Source organism: Cottoperca gobio, chromosome 10 (genome assembly GCF_900634415.1).
Source record: "Cottoperca gobio chromosome 10, fCotGob3.1, whole genome shotgun sequence".
NCBI classification, from domain to species: domain Eukaryota; kingdom Metazoa; phylum Chordata; class Actinopteri; order Perciformes; family Bovichtidae; genus Cottoperca; species Cottoperca gobio.
Genome location: NC_041364.1, coordinates 23,178,076 through 23,205,336, shown reverse-complemented (window position 1 = coordinate 23,205,336; position 27,261 = coordinate 23,178,076). Strand labels below are relative to the sequence as shown.

Below are 27,261 nucleotides of genomic sequence, written 5' to 3'. Positions count from 1 at the left end.
TGGAGAAAAATTGGCTTTAACCAATAGATTTCATAAAACTTAACAAACTGGGGTTTGTTTCTGAAACGGGAAGACTACCGAGAATGTGTAGCAAAGGGAGTAAACCAGTTGAAAGGCCACAGGGGCCCATTGTTGATCTCATGCTTTCAAAATATGGCGCTGATAGTTTAAAACATTTACAAGTATGGTGTGATGAATGTGGTTTCCCGGTAGGAGTGTTGTTAAGTACGGCACAGATACGGAAACTAGGCATGATTTCCAATGCTATTTTATACTATTTTAATTCTGCTATTTCATACTATTTTTAATGCTACTTCACACTCATCAACACTGTGATTATTGTACTGCAAATTCTCTGTCTAATTTTGTACAAATGTTTATGTTTTTGCTGTGAAGCACTTTGGGCTGCAATTCTTGTATGAAAGGTGCTATACAAATAAAGCTTATTTTCATTATTATTATTATTATTATTATTATTATTATTATTATTATTATTATTATTATTATTATTATTATTATATTATCATATTATTGATAATTATTATTATTATTATTATTATCTGTTGGTAGCACACAATTTTGGTACCAGAAGCATTCTGGTTTTGGTTTTGTGGTCTGAGTAGTATTGACCAATTAAGTATAAGCAGGCTTTGGCTGAATGCAGGCAAACAGTCTGTGTGGAGAGCAAACAAGGCGGAACACATTGGCTGAAATGCAATGTCTGAAACCATTGGCTATCGTCTTGCGATGATTTTGCTTAAAATCATTGCAGCCTGGTTAACACATACACACCAGATAACATTTACAGCTTTTGTAAGATGCATCTAGGTAGTATTTGTCAGAAATGTTAGCATACTTTTTGACAGACAGATAAACAAATTCAAACACGTTCACATGCATTTTGGACTTATTGTATAACTCTCTGGACGTTGGCAGAATCCACAGCAGGGTAGAAAAGCTCATCTGTAATTTTAGTCATCTAGATGGTAAAATCATTTAGTGGGGGACTGGGTTAACACCCACACACATTTAGGCCGCAACACTGTAGTGCTGGCCTCTCTCCATTGTGGCTTTATATGTTTGTAACAACAGATGTTGCAGCTTCTGCACTCCTTTTGTTTTTCAGTTGTGCTTGAATGCATTTCTGTTCTACTATGTTTTTGGATTCCACATGGGGATCATCAGTGAGACATGTTTATCTAACTTCTTTAGTAATATTTGAAATATTTCATCACAAGGAGTCTAACTGTGATTTAAAATTCACATTTGCTAAGAAATCAGTAGCCTACATATCTTTGGTGTTTATCTTGATTATTATTTGTGAACATATTCAATCAAATACCACAAGGGATTTAAAATGATTCTCTTTTTTTACCTGTTCTTTATTAAAAGTGTCTTGAGATAACTTGAGATTATATATGAAGGTGGATCTAGCGCTATATCAATAAATATTGACTGGATTGGATTGGTACAATATCTGTGTGGTGGACACTAAAAATATCACTTTATTAAAACTATATTTTCATACACCAAAAGTGGTTTGACTTTAATGAAATGGGGTCCCTTTTAAATGTGTTGGCACTCAAACCTGCAACTCTAGAACTCGTTTTATGATAACCAACTATTCTAAAAGGCTCCACATGTCAGGCATTGTTCCCTCCTCCTCCTATTCGAGTCACAGCACATGTTGGTGCACTCAGCCCTGTTCACAAGCTTCCCCGTCTCCAGGCTTGAGTCTGTAACTCTCTCTTTATTGACCTTTCCGAACCCACTTTTAGACCCTTTACAGCTCATGCAGAATGCTCCAGCCAAAGCTTGTCTTAAACCTTCCAAAATGTTGCTGCCATCCTCTCAATCCTTTCTCCGCTGGCTGCTCGCTTACATTTCAAAACACTGCTGCTGCCCAACTCAACAGTTTGCCTAGCTTCGGCACTCGCCTGTTAACTGAGCCTCTATTCTCTGCCCTGTCGTGGCTCTTCTCCCCCTAGGCACCACAGTTGTGGAATGATGTTCCTGCATTTATCAGTGCTGCGCAGTCTGTGTCTACTTTACATTACTTACTGAAAATCCATTTCTTCCAATCCCACCTTTCTCCCTGACCTCAAGACTTCTTGCTCCACCCCCTCCACACACTGCAGAGGCTTATTTTTAGACTGCTGACAGAATAGATGTTACTATTTAACCATCTTGACTAATGTTGCACTCACTGCTCATTGCGCTCTGAAGCACTGGCTCTTTATCCAGTTGATGCTTGAGGAATCTTCTCTCTTTTACTCTTGCACTTACTGTATGTCGCTCTGGATAAAAGCATCTGCCAAATGCCAAATGTAAATTATAATTAGAGTTAGGGAACACATCTGTGTGGAAGCGTCTGCTTTTGCATGCCTCATTTACAGAGCGTTACTTTCCTTTCTGAAAGTCACGTCTAAGTATTCCCCAGGGCCTTCAGTTTTACACTCAGCATCAAGCAGAGTGGTACTGCAAGACCTATATCTATGAACTGGAATAACTTTGGTGGGCTATTGTTTGACGATGATAGGGCAGTTAAGAAAGTAAATACTATTTAGTTTTTATTTTTACTTTTTCATTAACATCAGCATTATATTCAAAAGTGGAATTATATGTCAGTGCTATGTTGTATACAGAACTGCAGGCGAGTAACTGCTGACAATTACATCTGAAGATATCATTTCAATTGATCATGTTGCTCCCTTTTGGCTGTTGAGCTACACATAACATTAGCTTACATCAGTTAACGTTCTAATTTCACTGACTGACAAAAGTATTGATTATTTGACTCAGGGAGGTTGCTGTATGATTAAAAACACCTCATCTAATATCATATGTGTGGTGAATTTGTGGCATTTTTCATTTTACACCAAAAGCAAGTCTAGCATAAATGTGGCAAACACATAACACAAAGCAACAACTTTCTTTCCTGCATTGTCCCTGTTCTGAACTTTGTTATTTAAGTTCCTTCAGTGAAACATGACACAAAGTCAACAAATGCTGCCGGAGGAGGTCTGCCGAGCCTACGAAGCATAAAATGTCCATGCAGGGTTTCTTCTTTCTTCAGCATCTGGGGATGATGTTAGTGATCAAAAAGACAGATTTCTAACAACTGTGAATGTCCCTTACAGAGAATAAAAAGCATATAGGCCTGACCTATACTTCAGCTAATAATTCAGCCGTTATTTTTTGTTGTTACCGAAAAGCCTGGTTATCATTTTCCAATATATTGATACTGGTAATAAGAGTATTGAAAAGTGGCAAAGAACCGAGCAAAGGTTGCATGTGAATGTTCCACATGCATGAGTAGGCCCTTGTATGAATTAGTATTGAGTATGTGTGTGAGTGTGTGTGCCTGCCTGTCAGTAATAGCAGGACTGCTGTAAGTGTTTGAGTGTGTTCAGACACAATAGCAAGGTTAATGACTGTGCTAAGGAGAGGCAACTTGAAACATTTCCAATTTGGCTTCAGCGCAGAAAGGCAAGAGTAGCTGCTAATAGACAGAGTCTGGCTTCTTGTACAGTAGATACCCCGTCTGTTGCTCCTCTCTTTAACCTAGTCAGGGTTGAGGAAAGAAGGAGACTGCCAAGTAGATGTTTGTTTTGCTGCTTAAGCATCCTAAAGCAATTACAAGGAACTTTCATTTGATTAAGTGTTTTCACAGAATAATGACTGCGTTTCCCATGAGCACCATCGCATGTGTTAAAGATCTTGGTGTGGTCAGTTTGCATTTGTTTTGAGACATACTATACGTGTCTCCGTCAAAGAAAAGACTAGGTACACATTTTTTGCAAACCAGAGCCGTTTCTAAGAGTGGACTCCATTGTTAAAGCAAAAAAACAACAACTGTGGACCTTAACTTTTATCCATCATACTAATTTGTTTTCTTCACAAGCATTATAGCCTCACAAAGACAATAGCATGGCTGTAGACTCTAATAAATGAAAACATTTATTCAATTCAAAAATTGAATATGAAAATCACTTGCCTTTTCGGTACTTCTAATACACCAGACTTCAATTGTTAAAGGTTATTGATATGCAATAGAGTCGGCTGACATTTACACAGTGCCCTCACTATCACAGCTCCTGTTTGGCCTTTTACACCAGCAGTTATGTAAAGCAAGAAGTGATTCTCTCCGGAAAACATGCTTGGTCATGCCTAGCCAGATAACCTCACGCCAGTAGATCTCTTTCACATTTGTATTCATTGCTTTACCATTTTTATAAAAATCTAACACAGTAAGGCTTTAAACTACTTCTCCTTTAACTGCTGCACTGAGGACGCTCCTCCTTGCAATTCACAGAAGAGGATTTCAGCAAGCCTTTGATTGGCAGAGAGGAACAACACATGAGACCTGTATTTGACTATAATTACATGTGTCTATTCCGTTACATTAATGTGTTGCTTAGATGTATTCCTATGGCGTGTATGTCTTATTTTTCAGCTGCAGTCCCGGTGGTGTAAAACAAACTTAGAAAGTATAAGAATATAATTTGATACACTAAATTAAAGTACTCAGAGTAACGCAAGGCAAAGCATACAGTTCTTTGTAAGAACACAACTTATATTAAATGAAATCATAGTGGGATCGCGGTTGTTAGGGTTGGTTAAGCCAGATAACAAGATATCCTGAGTAAGTTGAACTTGCTTCGTTGTACAAGCGAATTCCTATGTATTAGTATATACATATATTAAATACATATTGAAACCTTAGACTCAATACATAGTTTGATCTTAGACTGTCCTTCTCATGTTAGAGGATATTGAAGTAGACCTTAGAACCCTAACGTCTCGAGTGTTGGCCAAAAGCTGCAGATGTTCTTTGTATTTTTATGTTATAAGAATTTTTCACAAAAATATTGAGGTATTCCTTATATATATATGTTTGATTTTAATATTATTATTATTATTATTATTATTATTATTATTATTATTATTATTATTATTATTATTATTATTATGTATATTTATTGTTTTCATATCTCACATGAGATTAAGTAAAAAGAAAAAGAAAAACATATTTAACTTAAACTCATCAAACTATAAAAATCAATGTTAAAGTAATAATCTTTTCAACAACCTAACCTACAAAACACTATGTAATAAACAATGAAGTGTACATAACCTAGCAATGTTAGCCCAGGCACCTCAGTGACCCACCCTTACATTGTTCTCTAGGAAAAACATTGTAAGGATAAAATATATTGGGAGAAGCTGAGTAGGTCCAGTCAGAAAGAAGCCAGAAAACCCCTCACCTTGATGATTTAGCCTGCAATATGTTCCAGGATGAAACTAAAAATAAAAAGTGACATTGAAATAGAGAAAAACATGATGCAGTGGCAACGACCACAGAGGCAAGAGCATTGCCTGCATTCACTGCCAGGTCTAGGTGCTGTGTTGGCCCGGTGTCTGAGAAAGAGAAAGTAAACACTCAGCCACACACACACACACAGAACAATGATGAGGACCACATATACACATCCAGCCATGTGTGCACTCATACAGACACCACGCACAGTTTGGAGACACGGCAGGAGACAATTCATTGCTGGCATAGCTTTGTTGGGGAAGACACAGTGTTTCCAGGTTGTATATGGGTCAACCAGGTGGTATTTAGAGATATGTTTTAGGGCACAGTCCCACATGCTTGAGGTTTTGGTTCAAGGCACATGGCAGTTGGGTCACAAACCTTTCATTGTACAGTTTAACAATACACTAAAATACGTTTCTGAAAACATTTGAGGCGAGAAAATGCAGTAACAGAATCTTGATTAATTTGATCAACCCGAATGCATGAGATTGAGGCGATGCTGAATGTCGGCAGTGCCGATGGGATCAACCACACACACGTCCTTGTTAATGGTTGAGGCTGAGACTCTGCTGGTCAAAGTTAGCCAAAGTTGTACTCCGCACGAAGATGCAAATTTGCTTCGCCACTGGAAGCACATGTTATATTTGCAACTTTGCTCGCATAGAGTGGAAGTAAACAAGGGGTGAATGGTAATTTTGTGTGACCTAGTTAAAAAATGCTGTTTGTGTCCCGAGTGAAACATACGCAACGTACTTACCTTATGCACTTACTTAATTTAAGTAAGGTCAAAATGGGAACCCAGTGCATTAAAATATTTTGGAGGAGTTTGGAGTGACACATTTTTGTTCAGCCACTTTCATGTTTAAGCAAAGATAATTTTTTTGATGATGTGGAAATAATCATGCTGAAGAAATATGAAATAACATTGTTAAGCCTCACCTCAGAGGAACGTGAGCACCGTAGACGAAGGAACCTCTGTCTATACTGTGGCCAGGGTGGCCATTTTGTTTCCAGATGCCCAGCAAAAGACCGGGCTCACCAGTAATGGGGAACATACTGGTGAGCCGAACCCAAAGACTCTTCCCCAACCAAAGACCCCTGTGTCACGTTCGACTGCTGTTGACTGACGGGTCCCACGCCTTCGCTAAGTTCATTGACTCCGGGGCTGATGTTAGCCTAATGGACGAGGACCTTGCCTTGCAGCTGGGGATTGACCGGGTTCCTCTGCCGTCCCCGTTCCGGCCAGTGCCCTGGATGGCCACCTCCTGGGGACCGTCACTCACCAGACCATGCCTGTTCGGATACTACTGTCCGGCAACCAACATGAGACCATCCAGTTTCACCTTCTACGGTCTCATCTTGATTCTGGGCTACCCCTGGCTCCGCCGCCACAACCCCAACATTGACTGGGTGACAGGGGCCATTTTGGGGTGGAGCCCTGCCTTCCACAAGGTGTGCCTGAAGCAAGCCGCCACTCCGCAGCAGTCCGTCTGCTCCAGTCCTGCTCCGGATTTATCAGGGGTGCCGGTTGAATACCATGACTTCCAGGTATACAGCAAGGCCCGGGCCACGTCTCTGCCCCCACATCGTCCATACGACTGTGCGATTGAGCTACACCCCGGCATGTCCCCTCCTCGTGGTCGCATGTATTCCCTGTCAGCACCCGAGAGGGAGGCCATGGAAAGTTACATTAATGACTCTCTGGCTGCCGTGATTATCTGTCCCTCATCCTCATCGGCAGGGGCGGGATTCTTCTTTGTGGAAAACAAGAACAAGACTCTGAGGCCGTGTATTGATTACAGGGGGCCTCAATGACATCACGGTAAAGAACCGATATCCTCTTCCCCTCATCTCCTCCGCTTTTGAGTTATTGCAGGGGGCTACCATTTTTACGAAGTTGGACCTTCCCAATGCCTACCACTTAGTTCGGATCCGGGAGGGAGACGAGTGGAAGACGGCTTTTAACACCGCATCTGGACATTATGAATACCTGGTGATGCCGTTCGGCCTCACAAACGCCCTAGCGGTATTCCAGGCATTGGTAAATGATGTTCTTAGAGACATGTTGAACAAGCAGGTGTTCGTATACCTAGACGACATCTTGATCTACTTCCGTACAAAGGGGGAACATGTGCATCATGTCCAGGCCGTCCTTCAACGCCTGCTTGAGAACTCGCTGTTTGTAAAGACCGAGAAATGTGAGTTCCATACCACCTCTGTCTCGTTTCTGGGATACATCGTGGGACGGGGGAGCATGCAGATGGACCCTGCCAAAGTCTCCGCGGTCACCTCCTGGCCGGTTCCTGACTCGCGTAAGTAGTTACAGCGGTTCCCGGGGTTCGCAAACTTTTACCGAAGGTTCATCCACAACTACAGCACGGTGGCTGCCCCACTCACGGCCCTCACCTCTTCAAAGGTGCTGTATCAGTGGTCTCTCTCGGCTGAGGGGGCTTTCCAGAACCTCAGGTCTCGTTTCACCTCTGCTCCCATCCTGCGAGTTCCGGACCCGGAGAGACAGTTCGTGGTGGAGGTGGACGCCTCCGAAGTAGGGGTAGGGGGCATCTTGTCGCAGAGGGCGGCCGATGACCAGTAGCTTCACCCCTGTGCCTTCTTCTCTAATACATTTTCGCCCGCAGAGAGAAATTACGGAGGAATGGCGTCACTGGCTCGAGGGGACCAAGCTGCCTTTTCTGGTTTGGACTGACCACAAGAATTTGACGTACATCCAATCAGCCAAGAGACTGAACTCCCGGCAGGCCAGGTGGTCCTTATTCTTCACCAGGTTCAACTTTTCTCTGTTCTACCGGCCTGGTTCCCACAACATTAAACCAGACGCCCTGTCCCGTCTGTTTGTGGAAGGGGAGGACTACGTCACCGAGCCGGATCCCATCCTTCCAGTACCCCGCTTGATTTCCTCTCTCACTTGGGAGGTGGAGGAGAGGGTTAAAGCCACCTTGAAAGATCAGCCAGTCCTAGTTCCTGCCCGCCGGACCGCCTGTTTGTTCCCCTGGATCTTAGATCTGACGTCATTCAATGGGCCCACAGTTCCCGGCTCACCTGCCACCCTGGGATTCAACAGACTAAGGAGGTTCTTCTACGGAGATTCTGGTGGACCACCCTGGAGGAGGACACTCGTGGGTTTGTCAATGCGTGTCCCATTTGTAGTCAGCACAAGCCGTCTCACCAAGCTCCTGCCGGCCTTCTGCTACCTCTACCAGTGCCCCATCGTCCCTGGTCCCACATCTCTCTAGACTTTGTAACCGGCCTGCCTATGTCCAATGGTCATACCACCATCCTGACTATAGTTGACCGGTTCAGCAAAATGGCCCACTTCGTGTCGCTGCCCAAGCTCCCGTCGGCCAAGGAGACTGCGGAACTGGTTCTGCTGCATGTCTTTCGACTCCATGGACTCCCTACCGATGTGGTCTCCGACCGAGGACCCCAGTTCCCGTCCATATTCTGGAGGGAGTTTTGTTCGCTCCTGGGGTCCACCATCAGCCTATCTTTCGGATTCCACCCACAATCAAATGGGCAGACAGAACGGAAAAATCAGGAGATGGAGACAGCACTTCGGTGCATGATTTCCAAACATCCCTAGGCCTGGTCTCACCAGCTCCTGTGGGTGGAATATGCCCACAATACCCTGGTCAGCTCAGCCACTGGACTGTCCCCATTTCAGTGTTCCTACGGGTTCCAACCGCCACTGTTCCCCGCATTGGAGAAAGAGGTCTCCTGTCCTTCCATCCACGCTTTCATTAACCACTGCCACCGAACCTGGACCCAGGCTAGAGCTACTCTCCTCCGCTCGATGGACTCCAGCATCATGTTGATGCTGGAGATTTGTTATTTGATTTGATTTGTTATGAAATTTGTTATGTATTCGTTATGTATACGTCAGCTAAAACACCGCTGTGGAGAAGTTGGACGTATTTGGATTCTGACAAATTCTTAGCTAATTTTCATATAGGCCAGCATAGGTTTCTGCCATACGAAACTGTGTGACATGGCCTTATGTCTGGCGTGTTCGGCGTATCATCTGCATCCTTCAAACGATCACAACTTACCCTTAGTTAATATCAACCTATTGCCGATATTTCGTATGCTTTGCTATACGTTTCTGTCATACGGATATGTGTGACAGGGCCTTTATGATGCAAACTATATAAGTTATACTATACTAGAGTTATTCCTCTGAGCAAATAAGGAAAATAACCACTACATTTTACAACTAACTGATATAATTAGATATAATAAGTGTAAGTGCTTGCTTTTAAATATTTTGATTTACAAGGCTGAAGTAATACAAGAAAATGACATTCAACACTGAGATTGACTTTTGCTTATGAAGCATTTAAGTGAGTAGTCCCGTATTGCTGGTGCTGCTTCAGCCATTCATGATTATGTCCCCAGTTCCATTGATCCTTAATTGGAGTTTGATGGCGCAAACTCTTTCCTGGAAACACAGTCTGTTGATTAATGTAAGCTGTAATGTCCACATAAAGGGTAAAAGAATACCATATATAAAAACTTCCATTCAGTTTCATTCCACTAGAAATGAACAGTTCAGCAATTTTTTAATGCCACCACAGCAAAATAGAGCTAAATCTCTGAGCCTACTGCTCCATGAAATATGGATTTTCAGACAGCTGCTGTTAAATCAGTGAGGCAGATTAACAATATTGCATTTTAAAGCTGAGAAACATTTGACAGGAAGAGTTTGGGTCAAGTATCCACTGTGAACTTCTATTTCTGCTTTGCTGAAATTCCCTTAAATGTGCTGTAATGGTTTTGATCATTTGAATCGACCAGTTTGCTTATTTACCCCAGAATATGGTAATTGTTAAATGTTGGATTTACTAGATAAATAATCAACCAGTGATCAGATTCTGGTCGATAAAGGTAATGTGATAAAAGGTTTTAGAGTGAAAGGACATTTTGATGGTGAGCCAGTGTTGTTGGAGCCTCTTTTCTCATAATCAATATATGAACTGTGATCCTGTTGAAATATCCTAAAGTATTAGAGGGAAAAGCTTTTTTAAGCTTTTACTGACTTTAAGAGAGCCGTTGTAGTGGATGAGTTCATTGGCTGGCAGCTTGTAAAACTCCACAAGTGTCATAAGTGACATTTTTTGAGGTTTGGGGATGAAAAAGGACTCCCAAAAGAAAAGCTTTAGAAATCTCAAGCTAGACCAGCTCCTTCCTTACAACCATCACCATCTACTCTTTTTTTTACTCTTTTAAACTCTTTTTATTTCTGTTAGATCAAAGCATAACGATAAATAATAAGGTCAATCCCAAGATTATGTCTCCCTTAGAAAACAAACCTATGTTTCCTTTTTTTTTTTCTTACGCAAAGTAACTTGAAATGACCTATTCACCATACGCAATAATTAAACAAGACGTCTTTCTTCCCCAAATGAAAGGAGAGAGGGAAAACCATCTTGGGTTGCAATAACAGTTGCTCATGAACTTTGACCAGTTACAAGGCTAATACACCTACACAGTCTTATTTTTTTTTGTAAAGTAGTTAATATCAACAGTTATGCTGCACCCTCAAAACTCCTCCATCAAACTACGATAATATCTTTAGTCTTTTTGGCTTTTGTTTTAGTCAGGGGTCACGAGCAAGCTGCCAGTTTCTCAATGTCAGCATCCCACTCTGTTGCTCTATACTCCTCTTATGGCTGGCCCTGGGACACATTACAATTGTGGCGCCAAATTTAAAAAGGATTTAGCCAGCTAGAGTGATTAAACCCATTCAGGCCAAGTCCAGGCCAGTCGTTGATGACTGTTGGGGAAAGAAAATGAAAGAGTGGATGGGGGTTAAAAGAGCACTGATTAAGCTTTGCACTCTCAACATTGTGAAGGACAGTTAAAAAAGGATTTAAAAAAATGTTGCAGCAGAAGCCGAGATATTGTCTTTTTACCTCAAGCATTTTAATTTATTTTTTAAAACTGCTGCATATGTTACCGGAAATGGCTCGAGCCACGAACTTCAAGCAGAGATGATAAGCAGGCCATAGAGTTCTGGACAGCTGACTTCTCTCTGTATTATCGTTTTTTAATTTCTGCTTGTATACGTATATATATATATATATACATATATATATATATAACACTTAACATGTGCCTAGCTTATGTGGACTGGGTTGGTCCTAAAACGGGCTCTAGTGCTTTAGCTAGATATCGTCTATTGTTGACAGCCAAGGGTCGTCCTGAAATAAATACACGATTCAATTATTAAAAGAATCATTCACAAGAGAAACATTTTTTATTGAACTAAACATAAATGCCAGCCTTCAAAAGATTTAAGATACAAGAATATATTAAAACTGAAACCCTAATAAGTGAAAGATTAATAATATGGTACCTACATTTGCATTTGCTGATTTCTGGAATTGCTAAAATGTTATCTTTACAACACAACTGCATGGCATTTTATTTTTCTGCACTTTATACCTTGCTGCAGCACAAAATGCTCTTCTGCTGTAAGAGGCCTGCTTTATTCAAGACTTGCAAGTCACATGCATATTTTAATTCCTCTCACTAAGTTTTAAACCATCTCATTATGGAAGTCTAATTACCAGATCCTGATGCTCTCTACTTCCTTCCCCGATCTTCCTCCCTTCCTCCCTTCCTCCAGCAGCCCTGTATTCCCTCCTCTTTTTCTCCCTTTCTTTCTTTCACCCCCTCTCTTCCATATGCTGGCTTGCACAACAGAACTGCCAAATCAATATGGACGAGGCGATTAATGCGCTGACGGTGGCGATGTACTTATAAAGAGCTTTCATGGCCCAGTGAAGGATGAAATCATCCTCTGAGTCCCGAGATCTTAAAAAGCTGAGGTGCAATGGGCAAAGACAGATAGAGAGAGGGGGAGAGAGCGAAGGCGAGGGGAGGGTCTCCTTTTGACAGGAGGAATGTGTTGGAGAAGCTGAATGAAGAGAATGACATGGCTTTTAATAGTTTTGGCGCTACTCAACTCGTCTATTTAACGCCTTGGTGATGCTGCTGTTATGATCTTGGTTTCTGTTTCCTGTTTTATTTTGAAATGTTCCCTTCCCCTTGTGTCATTCTGGTATTACTTCCTGCCCTTTTGTTTTCTGCCTTTCTTCCCAGGTGTGTCTCTTTCCCTTCATTAGTTTCCTCCTGTGTATTTGCCTTTCTCTCCCAGCTGTGTCTCGTTCCCTCGTTTAGTGTCTGTGTGTATATCCCTGTCTGTCCCAGTGTTCCTTGTGAGTTGGGCATCTAAGTGTCAGCCCCTGCGCTGCTCCTCGTGCGCTGCTCCTCGTGTCTTCCTGGTTTGTGTTTTCAGTTTTATTTGTTACTTTGTATTTTTACTAGCTTTTTATAAAATAAAGCTCTCCTTTTGTTAGAACCTTGTCCAGTGTACTGCATTTGGGTCTTCACCTTTTCCTCACCGTGACAGCTGCTAAAGATCTCAGGGACTGAAGACAAGCTTGAACCATGTTAACAGTAACAAGTGATTTTCTACTTAAATGCAGTGTACTGGTGTAGAAGTGAACATAGGTAGAAATAAATATTCATCAAGTATGAAATTGTGGAGAATGCCTTAGAATTTGTCAATACAATAAATGGCCAGGGCTGTCGCGGTGAAAGAATTTCCCCTGCGGTGATATCAATTAACTCAATAATGCAATATGTGGTTATTAGCGGTATTAGTATTACTTAATTTATCCTTTTAGCGCTGTATAAAAAAGCTTTTTTGCTAGGATATGATTAGGTATGTTGTTGCTTTCTAAATAACAAAGATGGCAGATGACAAATTAAATCCTCGTTAGATGCAGAACGGCAATGAGGCGCAGTGTTTTTTTTTTTTTTTGTTGTTTAAGATTTTTCAACTCTTAACAACTCTCTCTCTCTCTCTCATATGCCATTGGCTTGTCAATAGCGCAGTATTGCAGAATATTTCGGTTATTGTGACAGCCCTATAAATGACCCCAATTCAGATTCCGCTGCTTTATGCATAACCTTGAAGTACTTTTTGCATAATCTGCTCTGGGAATATCAATGAATGTATTGGTGTTGTAATGCTAAATACCAGAAGTACATTGTTGTAGAATTATAATAGGTATAACTGCAGTACTAAAATATAACAGCTGCACAATTGGGGCCTTCTAGACATACAACTGGCACAGGATCTGACCTGATAAGAGTTATAGTCATACTTGTAATAAAAATAATGTATTGTTAGTGTTCTTAAGTTCACATTTTAAATGTATGTATGACTCACTTGTTAATATACAGTATAAGTGTTGTATAGTTATTTTATTGTCTGCATATTAAAGATATCTTCAGTAAATTAAGCTCTGCAATTCAAAGTTCGTGTAACATGAAAATAAGCCTAGAGGTACAGGCCTATGCTAATGTCAAAAATATCTGTGGCACAAACTCAAAAGAGAAATTCCCTGTCTACAGCTGGTAAAACAAAATGTTCTAAAAATACCAAATTTAAAATTCAGAAATGGTGCCTTATGTACTCAAAATATAAATGTATTTCTCTATACTTTCCGCTGCGTTTTTATGATCAAATAATTATTAATTCATTACACTGCACTGCTACTTTTATTCTAAGTTGTGTTACCTGTCTTAGTGTTGTCTTGGTTTTTTATTCTATTTTTCTTTTTACATACTGTTTTAAAATGATATGCAAGTGTCCTGATGCTTTTAATGTTTTATGTAAAGCGCTTTAAATTGCCATGTTGCTGAAATAAATATCTATATATATTTATGTAGCTATATAAATAAACTTGCCATGCCTTACTTTCAACCTCAATGCAACTTTAGTTCTGTGCAACTTAAGCCTGTGGACACACACGCACAGTTCTACCCCTCTCTCACCCTGGTTCACATGCACACACAGTGACTGATAGTAATTTCCTTCCTAACTCATGTGTTGTGATGAAATGTGATCAGCCTGAGCTGTATTGGATGGGAGAGAGCGAGTGAGAGAGCGCGAATGTGGATAAGATAGGGGGGCCTGCATACATATACCATTTTACTGCACACAAAATAATACAAAAACACACACACACTTCACTAACATGGACTTTAATATGGTGGGATTAGTTTGCTAGATGACAACTATGTGAGTGTGTTCATGATTCAAATGAATAGGTTTTTCCCTTTCCATCAATCCCTTCTTCCCTCCATCTTTGTATCTTCCTGATACCCTCCTCCTCCTCATGGCAGAGTGTGCAGGTCTGAAGGAGAAAATAACCAGATAATTCACTGGTTGCCATTCACTTCCTGGGAGAGTGAGAAGAATGTTGGATGGTGAAGGTGGAGCAGCCAGAACAACATGGATGGATTAAAGAATTATAGAAGTGTAGTCTACAGAGGGTGTCTGATAATTCAAAGATTTATGATTGAGTATTACTTCAGAGATGTCTATAATACTACACTGCAACTGTCTGTAGCTATAACCTTAAGCACTTTACCCTTGTGCGAAGCCTAATGTGGACAGTGTCTACAAAGGTTACATTCAGTGAGATGAGTGTGTGAACTTGGACTGCAGGACTTAACTAAGGTTGTATAGATAGAGGCAGTAGTTCCTTTTACCGGTACACTAACCATAGCTTAGCCACTTCCAGGGTATACAAGGCTGTCAGGCTTGTAATCAAGTTTGCGTTGGATAATCATAAATATGGACTGGGGCTGAGCCACAGATCCACTCTTGGCCTTATTGCAGTGAAAAAGAAACACTGTGCTTTCTGCTCCATCAACTGCAGTGCATAACAAATAATGGAGGGTGCATCAGTTTTTATGCATAGAAAGGTTTGAAGTGGGTTTACCTTTGTCTACGAATCATTTTAAGGAAGACATTCTGCATGGTTGTATAGGTTGATGTTGGCTGTGACTTTGAGTATAATTGCAGCCAAGGGCTTACAGCAAGTGTAGCCTGTGTTTTGGCAGGCTTTGAAAGGTGTGTGAATTTCCCCAACTGGGACTGTATAGTAGCATTGTGGGTGACTTTGGGAGGTTTTGGAACTTCCTGAATTGCCTCTGCAGCGTTGATGTAAAATCTGTAGAGATAAAAGCACCACAAGGATTGGAGAGCATTGTTCCATTAACATTGTTCCATTCTTATGGCAGAATGTGATGAGAACCACAGATAAAACAAAAAACCTAATGGTTGTCAGTGTAATGGTCTCAACAAAGAACACAGCAAGACAGGGACAATGTCGTTCCAAGGAAACGCATCCACTTGAGTAAACCTTCATGGTATAACACGATACGTTAGCATGCTATGACAATGGTTATACCCAAGGTGTAGCCAGAAGAAGTTTGATGATTAAGGGATACTTTGGGGGACTTTTATTGTTGAGCAGTCATAGGAAATAGTGTATTTGTCTTACTTTTTTTCCTTTCTAAGAAACCAACTGAAAATGCACTCCATGCACTTTGTGTTTTAGCTGAGTCGGACATACAAAAGTGGCTGCATAGACCAAATAGACAAACTCTAGAGAGACACCAGGGTATCAGCGGATCGAAGGATGGCAACATTGGGCAAAGACAAATGGATATGACATCTCTAACCAATAGAACTGAGACACTTTTCTACAGCAGGATGAAGTTTAGTTTAACTTTGCGTTTTGTGTATACCCATATGGTATAATACGTCATGTTTTACGTTTATATGGCTGCTAATCTTTTCTAAAAGTAGAACATACTGTAGTATGTACAGTATTTTCCATCTACCCTTTTGCTGAACTGTTGTGAATTTGAACAGTACACACACACATTAGTCAGTGCTCTTAAGCAATAATGTTAGAAATCAAATATTATGTTATAATGTTTGATGTTCAAAAAGTACCCAACCAACAGTGGAATTGTTAGATACAGGTAACTTTTAAGATTGACAAAACATTTTCAATAGTCATATGATTATGTTAAAATAAGTCAAATCAAATTTATTTATATAGCCCAATATCACAAATTATACATTTGTCTCAGTGTGCTTTACAGACTGTACAGCAGAGGTCACTAACTGGCGGACCGCGGTCCGAGTCCGGACCCAGACGCCGACCTATCCGGACCCGGACCTATAATCAATAAATTATTAAGGGATTTTCAATTTTGACGGGGCTTTTCTATTTTAACCGGCGCATCTTTTCTCGTTTTTACGGCACTGGTTTAGCGATTCATGAAACTCACAGACCAATGACATGCGAGTTAAGCCATCTCACGTGATGCTACTCAGCCAATCAAATATGTGCATTCCAGGTGGGAAACATTGCGACTCTGAATACAGATGAGAGGCGAGAGACGAGTGACAGGCGGAAAGACGAGTTAGAGATACAGTAAGAGAAGACTGAGAAAGGGAGAGAAACACAGACGAAGAGACGAGTGAGTGGCAGACAGGGAGAGAAAAATAACTACTCATGGCGCTCTCCAAGAAGAGAAAAGTCAACAGAGCTTTCAACCCAGAATGGACAGACTCATTCATGTTCATCCTTCCCACTGAGAGCACAAAACCAGCGTCTCATATGCTCAGAGACCGTGGTGCTCATTAAAAGTGGCGATGTGAAACGCCACTATGAGACAAAGCACAACGTTTTTGACCAAACATACCCACTCAAGTCTGAACTGAGGGCACAGAAAATAAGCAATCAGAGCCCAATATGATTTTGATTTGTGACAAAATAAAGCAAATAGGCCACCTGTCAGCATCAACAGCCACAGAGAAAAGTTTAACCCAGGATGTGCTTGCCTGGGTTAAACTGTTCAATTGTTTAGATGTGTTTATTCTAACATTAGTTATGACAGTTAAAGAAAAAGGGAAACTCAAGCTGCTGCTACACTTTATTTGATTGTTCTAAGATTAAGCACTTTATTTAAAGATGCACAATTTTTCAAAAGCTATTTTATTTATTTTCTCAATTTTATTTTTAAATGCAGCCCGAGAAGAACATCCTACATATCTACAGTATTATATATCTGTATAGTTCAATGTTAAGTGACAATAAATATTGTTGAAATGTTTTTAAATTGTACTTTCTTTATTAGATTTGACAGTCAGTTGTTGATGCAGACGTTGATACAGCTACTAGGCTACTTCAATATATCTCACACTAATTCATAACGCAAGTTAGACATTATGATGCTCCGGACCTTTGCTCGTGGAAATTTTCTCTAACTGGACCTCTTAGAATTTTAGTTGAATACCCCTGGTGTACAGGATATGACACTTAGACCCTCGCATCGCACAAGGAAAAACATCCTAAAAGAAACCCCATAATTAAAGGGGGAAAAATGGAAGAAACCTCAGGGAGAGCAACTGAGGAAAGATCCCTCTCCCAGGACGAACAGATGTGCAATAGATGTTGTGTGTACAGGATAAATAACATAGTACAAATACAACAAGTGTTCCAAATTTTGTTTTCATGATCTCTGCTTTTTTAATTCAAATAAATTAGGTTTTGTTAAATTCTTTCGATGAATTTGTTCGGCCGAATCTTTTTCTAAAGAGGTCTTAAGAGAACTTCCTACTGGGAAAAAAAGGTATGTGAGTGCTTTAGTCAAATTGCATGTGATTCTCAACTCTCCATTGAACCAGTGCACCCCTTTATACATCTTCACATTTTTCATTTTGACTGTTGGCAATTTGCTTTGTTTGTTTGTTCATGAAGCATGAACTGAGCTTGAACGAGTGCTGAGGAAGGTAGAGAGGAAAGACGGACAATAAAAAACACAAAATGTGTGTGTGTGTGTGAGAGAGAGAGAGAGAGAGAGAGAGAGAGAGATATTAGCTGTAAGGCTGATGCACAATAGCTGCTCATGTATCACACACTAATGCCAAGTTACACAAACTGCACTAAAAATGCACACACACACTCTATCAATCAATCCCTCTAGTATGCATATAGCGTTTCTTTATGTGCATAATGTCCACAAACACCTTGAGGGTGAATGTGAGCGCTTGTGTTATTTTTTTTTTGTGTGTGTGTTGACACTCTCAAACAGTCACCTTTTTCACCTTATTTTCATCGAACCATTGTCGGAGATAAAGAATCCCAATTATTGTCCAGAGAAAGACCTCTCTTCAGCACAATCAACCATTTACTGAAGTCTCAAAACAGGTTCTAAAAATAATTAACTGGAGATGATGCAATAGAGTTTATTCTTCAAAAAAACAAAATAAACCTGAATCTTTCCCGGAAACAGACTGAATACACGTGCTACTATATAGCCAAAATACCATGTCCTTATTTTTGGGAAAATGGGGATGGATACCCCCTTTTCTTACAAAACTTGCTTTTCAGCACTTTTATGTTGGTCACGCATGTGCTATGATCTTACTCTCGTGGCCAGGTTGTTGCTGACATCAGCATTTATGAGTTCTCTTTATGGTATGCCAGATCTGCTTGTAACCCTAGTGTTTTGATCGTGCCCATAACTCTCTGGTGATACGGTTGCTTGGATGCTGCTTTGATGTACATACCCCCGACTCTCTTGGGCCTGGCTGCACTGTTTATGCTCGAGGCCCTTCAACCTGCTAATATACCCCTACAGTTATATGCTCGCAGTCTCTACCTTGCCACTGGACATGGATACAAGTTAACATGCTGAATAAATTTATTATATATGTAGATAAGATTACATGCTAAATATATTGATTATTTATGTATAAAAGATAACACGCTGAACACATAGATTATTTTTATTTCATTTTATAATGTGGAGCAGTTTCCAAATAAAATTTACTACAACACCATCCATGTATCAATCAGTCAACTCATCTTTCTCCTTTTCCTTTTCTCTCCTTGTCTCCAGAAACAGGGCAGGTTCTCTTTAACATCTCAACCTTATAATGGCAATGTCAGGCAGTCAGAGGGGGCCAAGGAGGATTTAGGAGAGGGCAGATGTGACATTAAAAAAGGCGAGGTAAATCTACATGTTGCGTGCATGCTGTGTGTGTAAGGGAGCAAGGCGGAGCATGTGAGTTCATCAAGCATACAGTATATGAGTCACTAACATTTTTGTCCATTTGCAACTGTGTAACTATGTTTTTATTTATGAATGTTTATTGATCTCTTTATCATTCAGTCATCATCATACACTGTACAAGAGTATGTGCCTGTGTGTGGTTGCACACATTTGTTTATTGTGCATAAACCATAGGAGTAGATGGTGTGTGTTCAAGTAAACAGTGTTGTATGCGTGTGTGAGTGTTTCTGTAGAGCAGCCGGAAGTTTCCAAAATTTCCAACAATACAGTAGCTACATAAGGGACATGCATTATGTCCTTGAAAGCTTAAGCGATAATAGTGTAGTAAGTTTAGTGTAGTAAGTTTGTAGCGGTTAATAAACTTCGGTAGGTTTTGCGTCCATATTGTACAATTCTGCGCCTCACATTCAGTACTATGGTATATATTTTTTAAAGTATTTTTGGGCTTTTCATGCCTTTATGATAGTGAAGTGCAGAGAGAGAGAAGGGGAATGATAAACAGTAAATGACCACAGGTTGGACTCAAACCAGTGGCCGCTGTGGCAAGTATATATATGTGTATAAGTGACGCCTGTGCTACCGGTTGAGCTACTGGGACGCTATGGTATTTTACCCAAATAACTTTTAGGACTTTTCAGATTACATTCAACAGATTCACTATGACAACTGTGCAAACTCCATGCACAGATCGAAAAATCGAAAAAAGTGTGCCTTGAGTTTTGGTTATTGTGTCAAACTGCTTCCAAGATAAAGAATACATGTTTATGCTTACCAATTGCTTTGTTTATAGCATCAAGTCAAACATTCAATGTATTTGCTCATGAAAAACTTAAAAAAACATTAACTGTAGTTGAGTAAATTCTTTTCTGGGGATAAACAGGTACAGTAGGGACACATTGTCCAGGAAATTGATTAAACAGTTGACGGACTAAAATATGTCACACTGTCACGGCTAAATAATCAAAACCTTGCTGGTCATTGCACCAGGCAGTAATTCCAATGAAGTTAAATAGAGGCTGTTTGAAAAAAACCCTCAAAGGCTTCCTAAAGATACTATAATAAAAGGGGGGGAAGATTAGAATTAGGAGAGGATAGTTTTGCGCCATCGACCACTGGATGATGGGCCCAGCAAAGAGCTTACGAACAAATGTCCATGTGATTACAGATGGAAAGGATACTGACATCCTGCTGATTCAAGTTTCATTGAAACCAAAGAGATGTCACAAGTTGGTCCTGCAACAATGTTTCCATCAGCTTCTTGTGAAAAATATATGGAGTCAACTTCAGCACTAGAGAGTGAAATAATTTCAGAATATTTCAGCAGTTTACAGGTTGCAAAGTTAAGCATTTGGAGGACCTTGCAGAGACCTTTTTTATAGTGATTTTTCCAATTCCCTCCAGGAATCTTTAAGGTATCAATTTTAGCCATTTACTTTGAATAATAAGTGTTCTTAGAACATGGCTACTTGAGTATGTATTGAACTATTCAAATGGCAGTGGTGGGATTTTGACCCACACCTCCTGAGAGACTGGAGCCTTAAAGGGCCTACGAAATGATATTTTGTCAGTGTTATTGGGCTTGGTATATGATAGAGGTTGCATATCTATTGTGAAATGTGCCGTATATATATTTTTAATCTTGATGTATTTGTAATAAATCACGATCATAACAGCATAAAAATGACTTCCACTAACAACAATCGATTGCTGCGCCGAGAGCATCCACTTTGGCAATGTTCGGGCGATGACGTCACAAGTCTGTGTTGAAGTGTCCAGCAAAGACTGCTGTCAATTATTACGAGAAAGAACGGACAACAATCGATCGCCAAGGATAATTGTGAAGCGATGTTTTGTGGATGTGGGGCTGTCTCCAAATCTAGCTTTCTGTGGCCAAAAGATGATAAAATATCGCGTTTATGGACAATACCAGTGCGTCGATAAAACCGACGATTTGTGGGCAGAGATCGTGTTTCGAACAAACTATGCTCGCCAAGGAAATGAGATTCAAAAAGAATTTAAAACTGAACGCAGATGCTGTGCCTACAATACTGCCGAGACCCCAGCCAGCACAAGCCAGCACGCCGATTCAAACACGTCCGCCGGTGCAGAGTCCTCCACCAAAGAGAAGACGAAATACATTCGCCAAAAGGGAGAGAGCAAAGGTAAGCCGTGCTACTTGTTACTGTATTTATTGTTTCAACCATAAAGCCATAATCGGTCTAGGTCTAATGTATGTAACGTGTTTACATACAAATGTAAACTGTAATGTAAATGTTTCCTAAATTTCCCTCGGGATGAATAAAGTATCTATCTATCTATCTATCTATCTATCTATCTATCTATCTATCTACACCAGGCCCTAGCCAATATCTGTGTGTTATTGTTTGAAGTATTAATAACTTTAGCTAATTACACTTCATTAGCTTAATTAAGTATAGATTCAATGTTTATAACAGGCTTCCTTATTTTATTCTGTAGTTTGATTAAAAGCGTGAGTCTATTTAACTTTTAACTATCACCCTATTATTACATAGGTATTGAAACATTGGTGAATGAAGCCACTGACAGAACTGAGGATACCTGTATGATCAGTGACCATCTATTGGACATCCACACTGGGGAGGAAGCTGTGTGTACACCAGTAAGTATACAGACTGTACGTCATCTGTACATTACAGTTGTAGTAACAGTAGACCTGCACATGATGTGTTAAAAATACAATCACCACATGCATGTACATAATTCATATATTTGTTTAATTTGATATCATTGCTCGATTATAAAACATATTTTCTGCAGAGTATGTTACTGAACTCTTGACCGAGACTCAATGCTTTGTGCCAAGACAATGTTGATGAGGAACCTTTCGAAGTCCCAGATCCACTAAGCAGTCGGTGGAAGAACCAAACAAGAGGGATGCTATTGTGCTCTATAGAAGCAGATCCAATCATTGAACTGACATTGTGTTTTTTTGTTGACACTAATAAAGTGCATGATACTTGAACCACGTGTAGTTGTCAGATGGAAACGTAGCACAGATCTTTTGAATGGCACATGATGGCATTATGTGGTTCTTACTAAGTATTCCCCAGCAGAATCTCACTGGCGGTATGCCACATAGCGATACATTCTGTAACATACAAGATAATACATGTCAATGGTAATCACTTCAACCTTATTTGCTTATTTATCTATGTATTCTGTAACTTTGCCAGAGTGACCATTCGACTTCCCAAAAATACATCAAAGTTTCTGAGTTCTACACATTTGCGCACACAAGTAACTTACTCATTACGTGGCTGAATATCTGCTTGTTGTCTGTCCCTCTTCCAATACCTTTGGTAGGCTGACTGTAACTCCCAAACATCCAGACAATTTGATTTGAATCCTGGGTGATCTGTTATGCACCATGTCCCTCATATTCATTGAATTCCCCCATGACATCCTTTTCTTGGCAGCAGCTCTTCAATTGCTTCCATAATTGTACAGTTTTCAAATGTACACCTAATTGTACAAAGGAAGAATGGTAAGGACATGTATACAATATGCAATATCCAGAAAAAATGCCAATATTAACGTCATCTTAATTTCATACTATTTATATGCCTGTGTTTGACGACAGGCTCGTAAACAGCTCATAAGCCTGTTATGGTCGTACGGAGGTCAGATCTACCTAGTAACAACTTGTTACCCGTTTCACGTAAGTCTCGTCAAGTTACGACATCGTAACTTCCATGAACATCTGGTAAGTGTTCCGGCTACTATAGGCTATAGTGACCGTCTATATATATATATATATATACATATATACTAACCCTCTCACAGTAGCGCTGTCCTCCGATCTCTTTGTTAGCTAATTGCTAATGCTTTATATACAGCCTCGTAATATATGACGTTTGATATCAGACACAATGATAGAACCTCAACCGCAGAAACTTTGAGGAAAGAATCAAGTTATCAAGCTATACAGACGTCGATGTGTCCAAGTAGAGAAATAATTGAATATTTAGAACTAGTCGGGTTCATATCAATTCAAGGAAACCAAACTATTGGCTCGATATAGGATAGCTTGTGATCTATTTACGATCGAGGATAATGTTACGTTTTATTATGATGCATTTACTATATATTGAGAAGTTCTATGAACTATAGTCAAATGTATATACCTGTCTGTGTTCTGTTGCCGCACAGGATCTCCACCAAATCCAGGATCACCGTCACTATCATGCGCATGTTCGCTCCCGTCTGTGTCTCCATCTTGAATACTGTGTCTCGAGCTGCTCTGTTTCCACCACGTTAAACTTGCCTGCATGATCTAAATCCACAACACCGGCATCCTCTTCAATAAACTCCTCTTCTTGAAGATGCAACGAGTCTATTGTCGACTCACTGTCACTCGATTCTGTCGAAATATCCGAGCCAGAGTCAAACATCGCCACGTCTGCCGTGCTGTCGTGCTTTCTGCCGCTTCTGCCGTGCTGTCTGTGTATACTGGTGGACTGTATTCTACTTGTGACGTCAGAACACGGCGTCGGGTGTTTCCGGTAGCGGCAATGTAAACATCGGTGGTCGACGTACTAAATCATGATTTATTAATTACTGCGATCATTGTGTCATAAATAACACATAATTTTACACCACAAATAGCATTTACTATCATCAGTAGAAATTCATGTTTATCATTTCGTAGGCCCTTTAATCCAGCGCCTTAGACCACTCGGCCACACTACCTGAAATTGTGTCTTGCCGTCAATCAGCAAGTGAAGAAGGCAAATGGGGTGGATAAATTGAGATGATTCATTGAAGCTTCTGCGGTGCAACTCTGCTTGCCAATTCTAGTCCTGAGGCTTGCAAATCTCTGGTTATCTAATCATGGGAATCTTTGGGAAACAATCATTCAGAAGTTTAAGGGGTTTCATTAGATTGTGCGGGCCTGCCGGCGGGCCCAGCAGTAGTTTTATTGTACCTGTACATGGACATTTTTGAATTCTGAACAAAAAAAAAATTATAATTATATTTTTGGAAAGCTTAGAATCTCGTCTATTTCAATATGGACAGCGGTACAATCAGCTCCTCAAACTAGCAAGTACACTCAAAATCAACATCATAACTTTGAGCCAACTTACCTATAAAGCCTCATAAATATCCTCTTTTCAGTAATATTTTGAAAAAGACGCTTTTAAGGCATTGCCAGAGGTCCACACGTTCGTTTCCGGGAAAAAGATATCCACTGTGAACATCGTCACATCGATAAAAGTCCATGAACAGGTGTTGCAATCTGTGAAATCAGCTGATCGATTTTTACATTGTGTGATCATAAACAGTCATAACTTAATATCTTGTGCGCTCATCAAGGTACAGACACGTCCTGGTTTTAGCGCGGGCTCTCAGCATAAGATTGATACTTCATTTGAGCCAATCGGAGCTTCGATGGGTATTTTATAACCTTCATGAGCCAATGAGTGTCAACTTGATAAGAAAGTGCCCACCCACTTCTTTTGTTACAGACTGACCCTGGAACAGCTCAGCGTCCTGGTGGCGCTCGCATCGTAAAGGAAATGTGCGCCTCTTTTGTTAGATGCGTCACTTCCCATGGTTTGTTTTTCAAAATAAAATGTATTTCCAAAATAATATTTATTATTTTTTTATAAAAAAAATACAAAAAAACATACGAATATTAAAAAAAAAATGTCTTTATACTTCACTTACTCTGTGTGATTACTACTAACGGGTAATATGGGTATAGAGATATAAAGAATATTTATTAATAAATATTATAATATGTACATGTACATGTACATATTGCACAGTTGGTGTACGCCTGGTGTTACTCTTAGACAAACCTGTCTAATAAATAAGTTTTTATCCCTTTTTATCTGAAATTTGGTGGTGAACTTGATAACACTTGGTTCTATGTTTCTATCGTGTATTTCAGCTCGGGACTACCAGCTATACCCATCTTCAGACATCTTTTTCAACAACAAACTTCAGACGGAGTGTATTTTCTTCAAATTCAGTATATTCAGACCACTATTACTCAGTGCCAGAAGCACTTGGAGTGATTCTTCACTGTTTTGCAAGAACAATAAGAGAGTTATCTTTTGAATGAGACCAAAATCATGCAGCTGGTGCAAATGGTTGAAGAGCAGCTTTCAATTTACTTTGGGTATGTCGTTTGTAGGTATCTTCGGAAAAATTCGCCCATCTTCTAAGACGTTAAGTTTCAAATATTAAGTACATTTCTTTCTATTATTTCTACAAATTCTCTTGAGGAATCTGGAAGATAAGTGTAAATAATTGTCCAGATAGCCAAAGGAGTTTCATTGAAGCCAAAGAGTTGTCACAAGTTGGTCCTGCAACAATGTTTCCATCAGCTTCTTCAGCAGTAGTGAAATAATTCAACATTTGTGATAATGGATGCTTAATCTTCAGAAAACATGTCCATGTGAGTATGGCTGAAAAGGATACTGACATTCTGCTGATGGAATGGTTTCGATCCATTGACCTCTGGGTTATGGGCCCAGCACGCTTCCGCTGCGCCTCTCTGCTCACCTTTTGTGCCTGCAGGGCTTTCAAATCTGTGGCTTACTATTTGTAGGAATCTTTGGAACATGTGGGAATGAATATTTCAGCAGTTTACAGGTTGCAAAATTAAGCATTTGGAGGACCTTGCAGTGACCTTCTTTAAAACTCAGCTTCAGTGTGAAAATACTTTTCGTGTACAAAACAATATAGAGTATAAAATAGAACAAAACAAAAAATAAAACAACTTTATTATAGAAGTTTAGCTTGTGTTACCATCAGTAACCCGACGCCGGGTTTTCCAAAATCTCTTCAAAAGTTCAAGTCCCTTAATGGAGAGTTGGAAAGACTTGCGCGACAGCGAGCAGAGCTGGCGAGAGAACACAAGTGGACAGAAATGAAAAAACTTCAACCTGATAGCCAGCTGATTCTTAAAACTTGGAACGAGCTTCCGGTCACATACCGCACAATGCAGCGTGTGAGTATTGCCATATTGACCATGTTTGGCTCTACATATGCAAGTGAGCAGTCTTTCTCGCATCTGAGAAACATTAAGACCAACCTATGCTCACATTTAACTGATCCGCCCGGTTCCAGCTCTGCCCCCAGAACGGCACCGCCCGCCTCGTCGTCCTCCAGAGCAGCTCCGCCCGCATCCAGCTCTGCCCCTAGAGCGGCACCGCCCGCCTCGTCATCCTCCAGAGCGGCTCCGCCCGCATACAGCTCTGCCCCCAGAGCGGCACCGCCCGCCTCGTCATCCTCCAGCCCTGTTTTGACGACCTCTCTCGACTCCCTGCCTGGACTTTCCCCATCAGTTTTGTTTCCTGACCTTGTTTGCCTCTTTGTTTAAACCTTGGCTGGTATCCTGCATTTGGGTCCTCCCCTGTTCTGAAGCGTGACAGCTTTTAGTACTCGGGAGAAGTGTTATACTTTAAAAATGTATGTCTTACTTAAAAAATGCATGCATAAAGCTGTATTAAATTTTATTAAATAGGCTATATGGCTCTCATGGAAATGCATTAAGAAATTATTTGTTTTTATGGCTCTCCCAGCCAAAAAGGTTCCCGACCCCTGCACTACAAGATCCCGACGTCTACAAGTCCCGGGTCCTGACTTCACCTCTGGCCTTGAAAGGACCTTTTTCCCTTCAACACTAGGGGTCTTCAACGTTTTTCAGGCCAATGACCCCCAAACTGGTATAGCATGGAGCAGGGACCCCCTGCTTCAAACGAAGGGTGGGTGCTGTCGGAGTTCTGTGCGACTGGTGGGTGCTGTAGGAGTTCTGTGCAAGGGGAGTGGGGACAAATATATTTTTTGCTTTATCTACAAACAATTTCGCAACACCCCTGCAGTACATCTGTGGCGGACCCCCTGTTGAAGACCTAAGCTGTAGTATATGAAGTTAAAATTAGCCCCACCTTTACCAGCTGCAACATTAAAGATAT

General features: G+C 40.4%; 1 protein-coding gene across 1 annotated transcript in view; it reads right to left on the bottom strand.

The window, feature by feature from the left end:
• Positions 1-8,570: 8,570 nt before the first annotated feature.
• Positions 8,571-27,261, bottom strand: part of LOC115014365 (uncharacterized) — a gene marked incomplete at its 5' end in the record, with an annotated part of 30,396 nt that continues 11,705 nt past the window's right edge. Inside the window, one exon of the mRNA XM_029441150.1 lies at positions 8,571-8,822. Within this exon, the coding sequence (XP_029297010.1) occupies positions 8,571-8,822 (252 nt within the window). The remainder of the gene's footprint in view (positions 8,823-27,261) is intronic.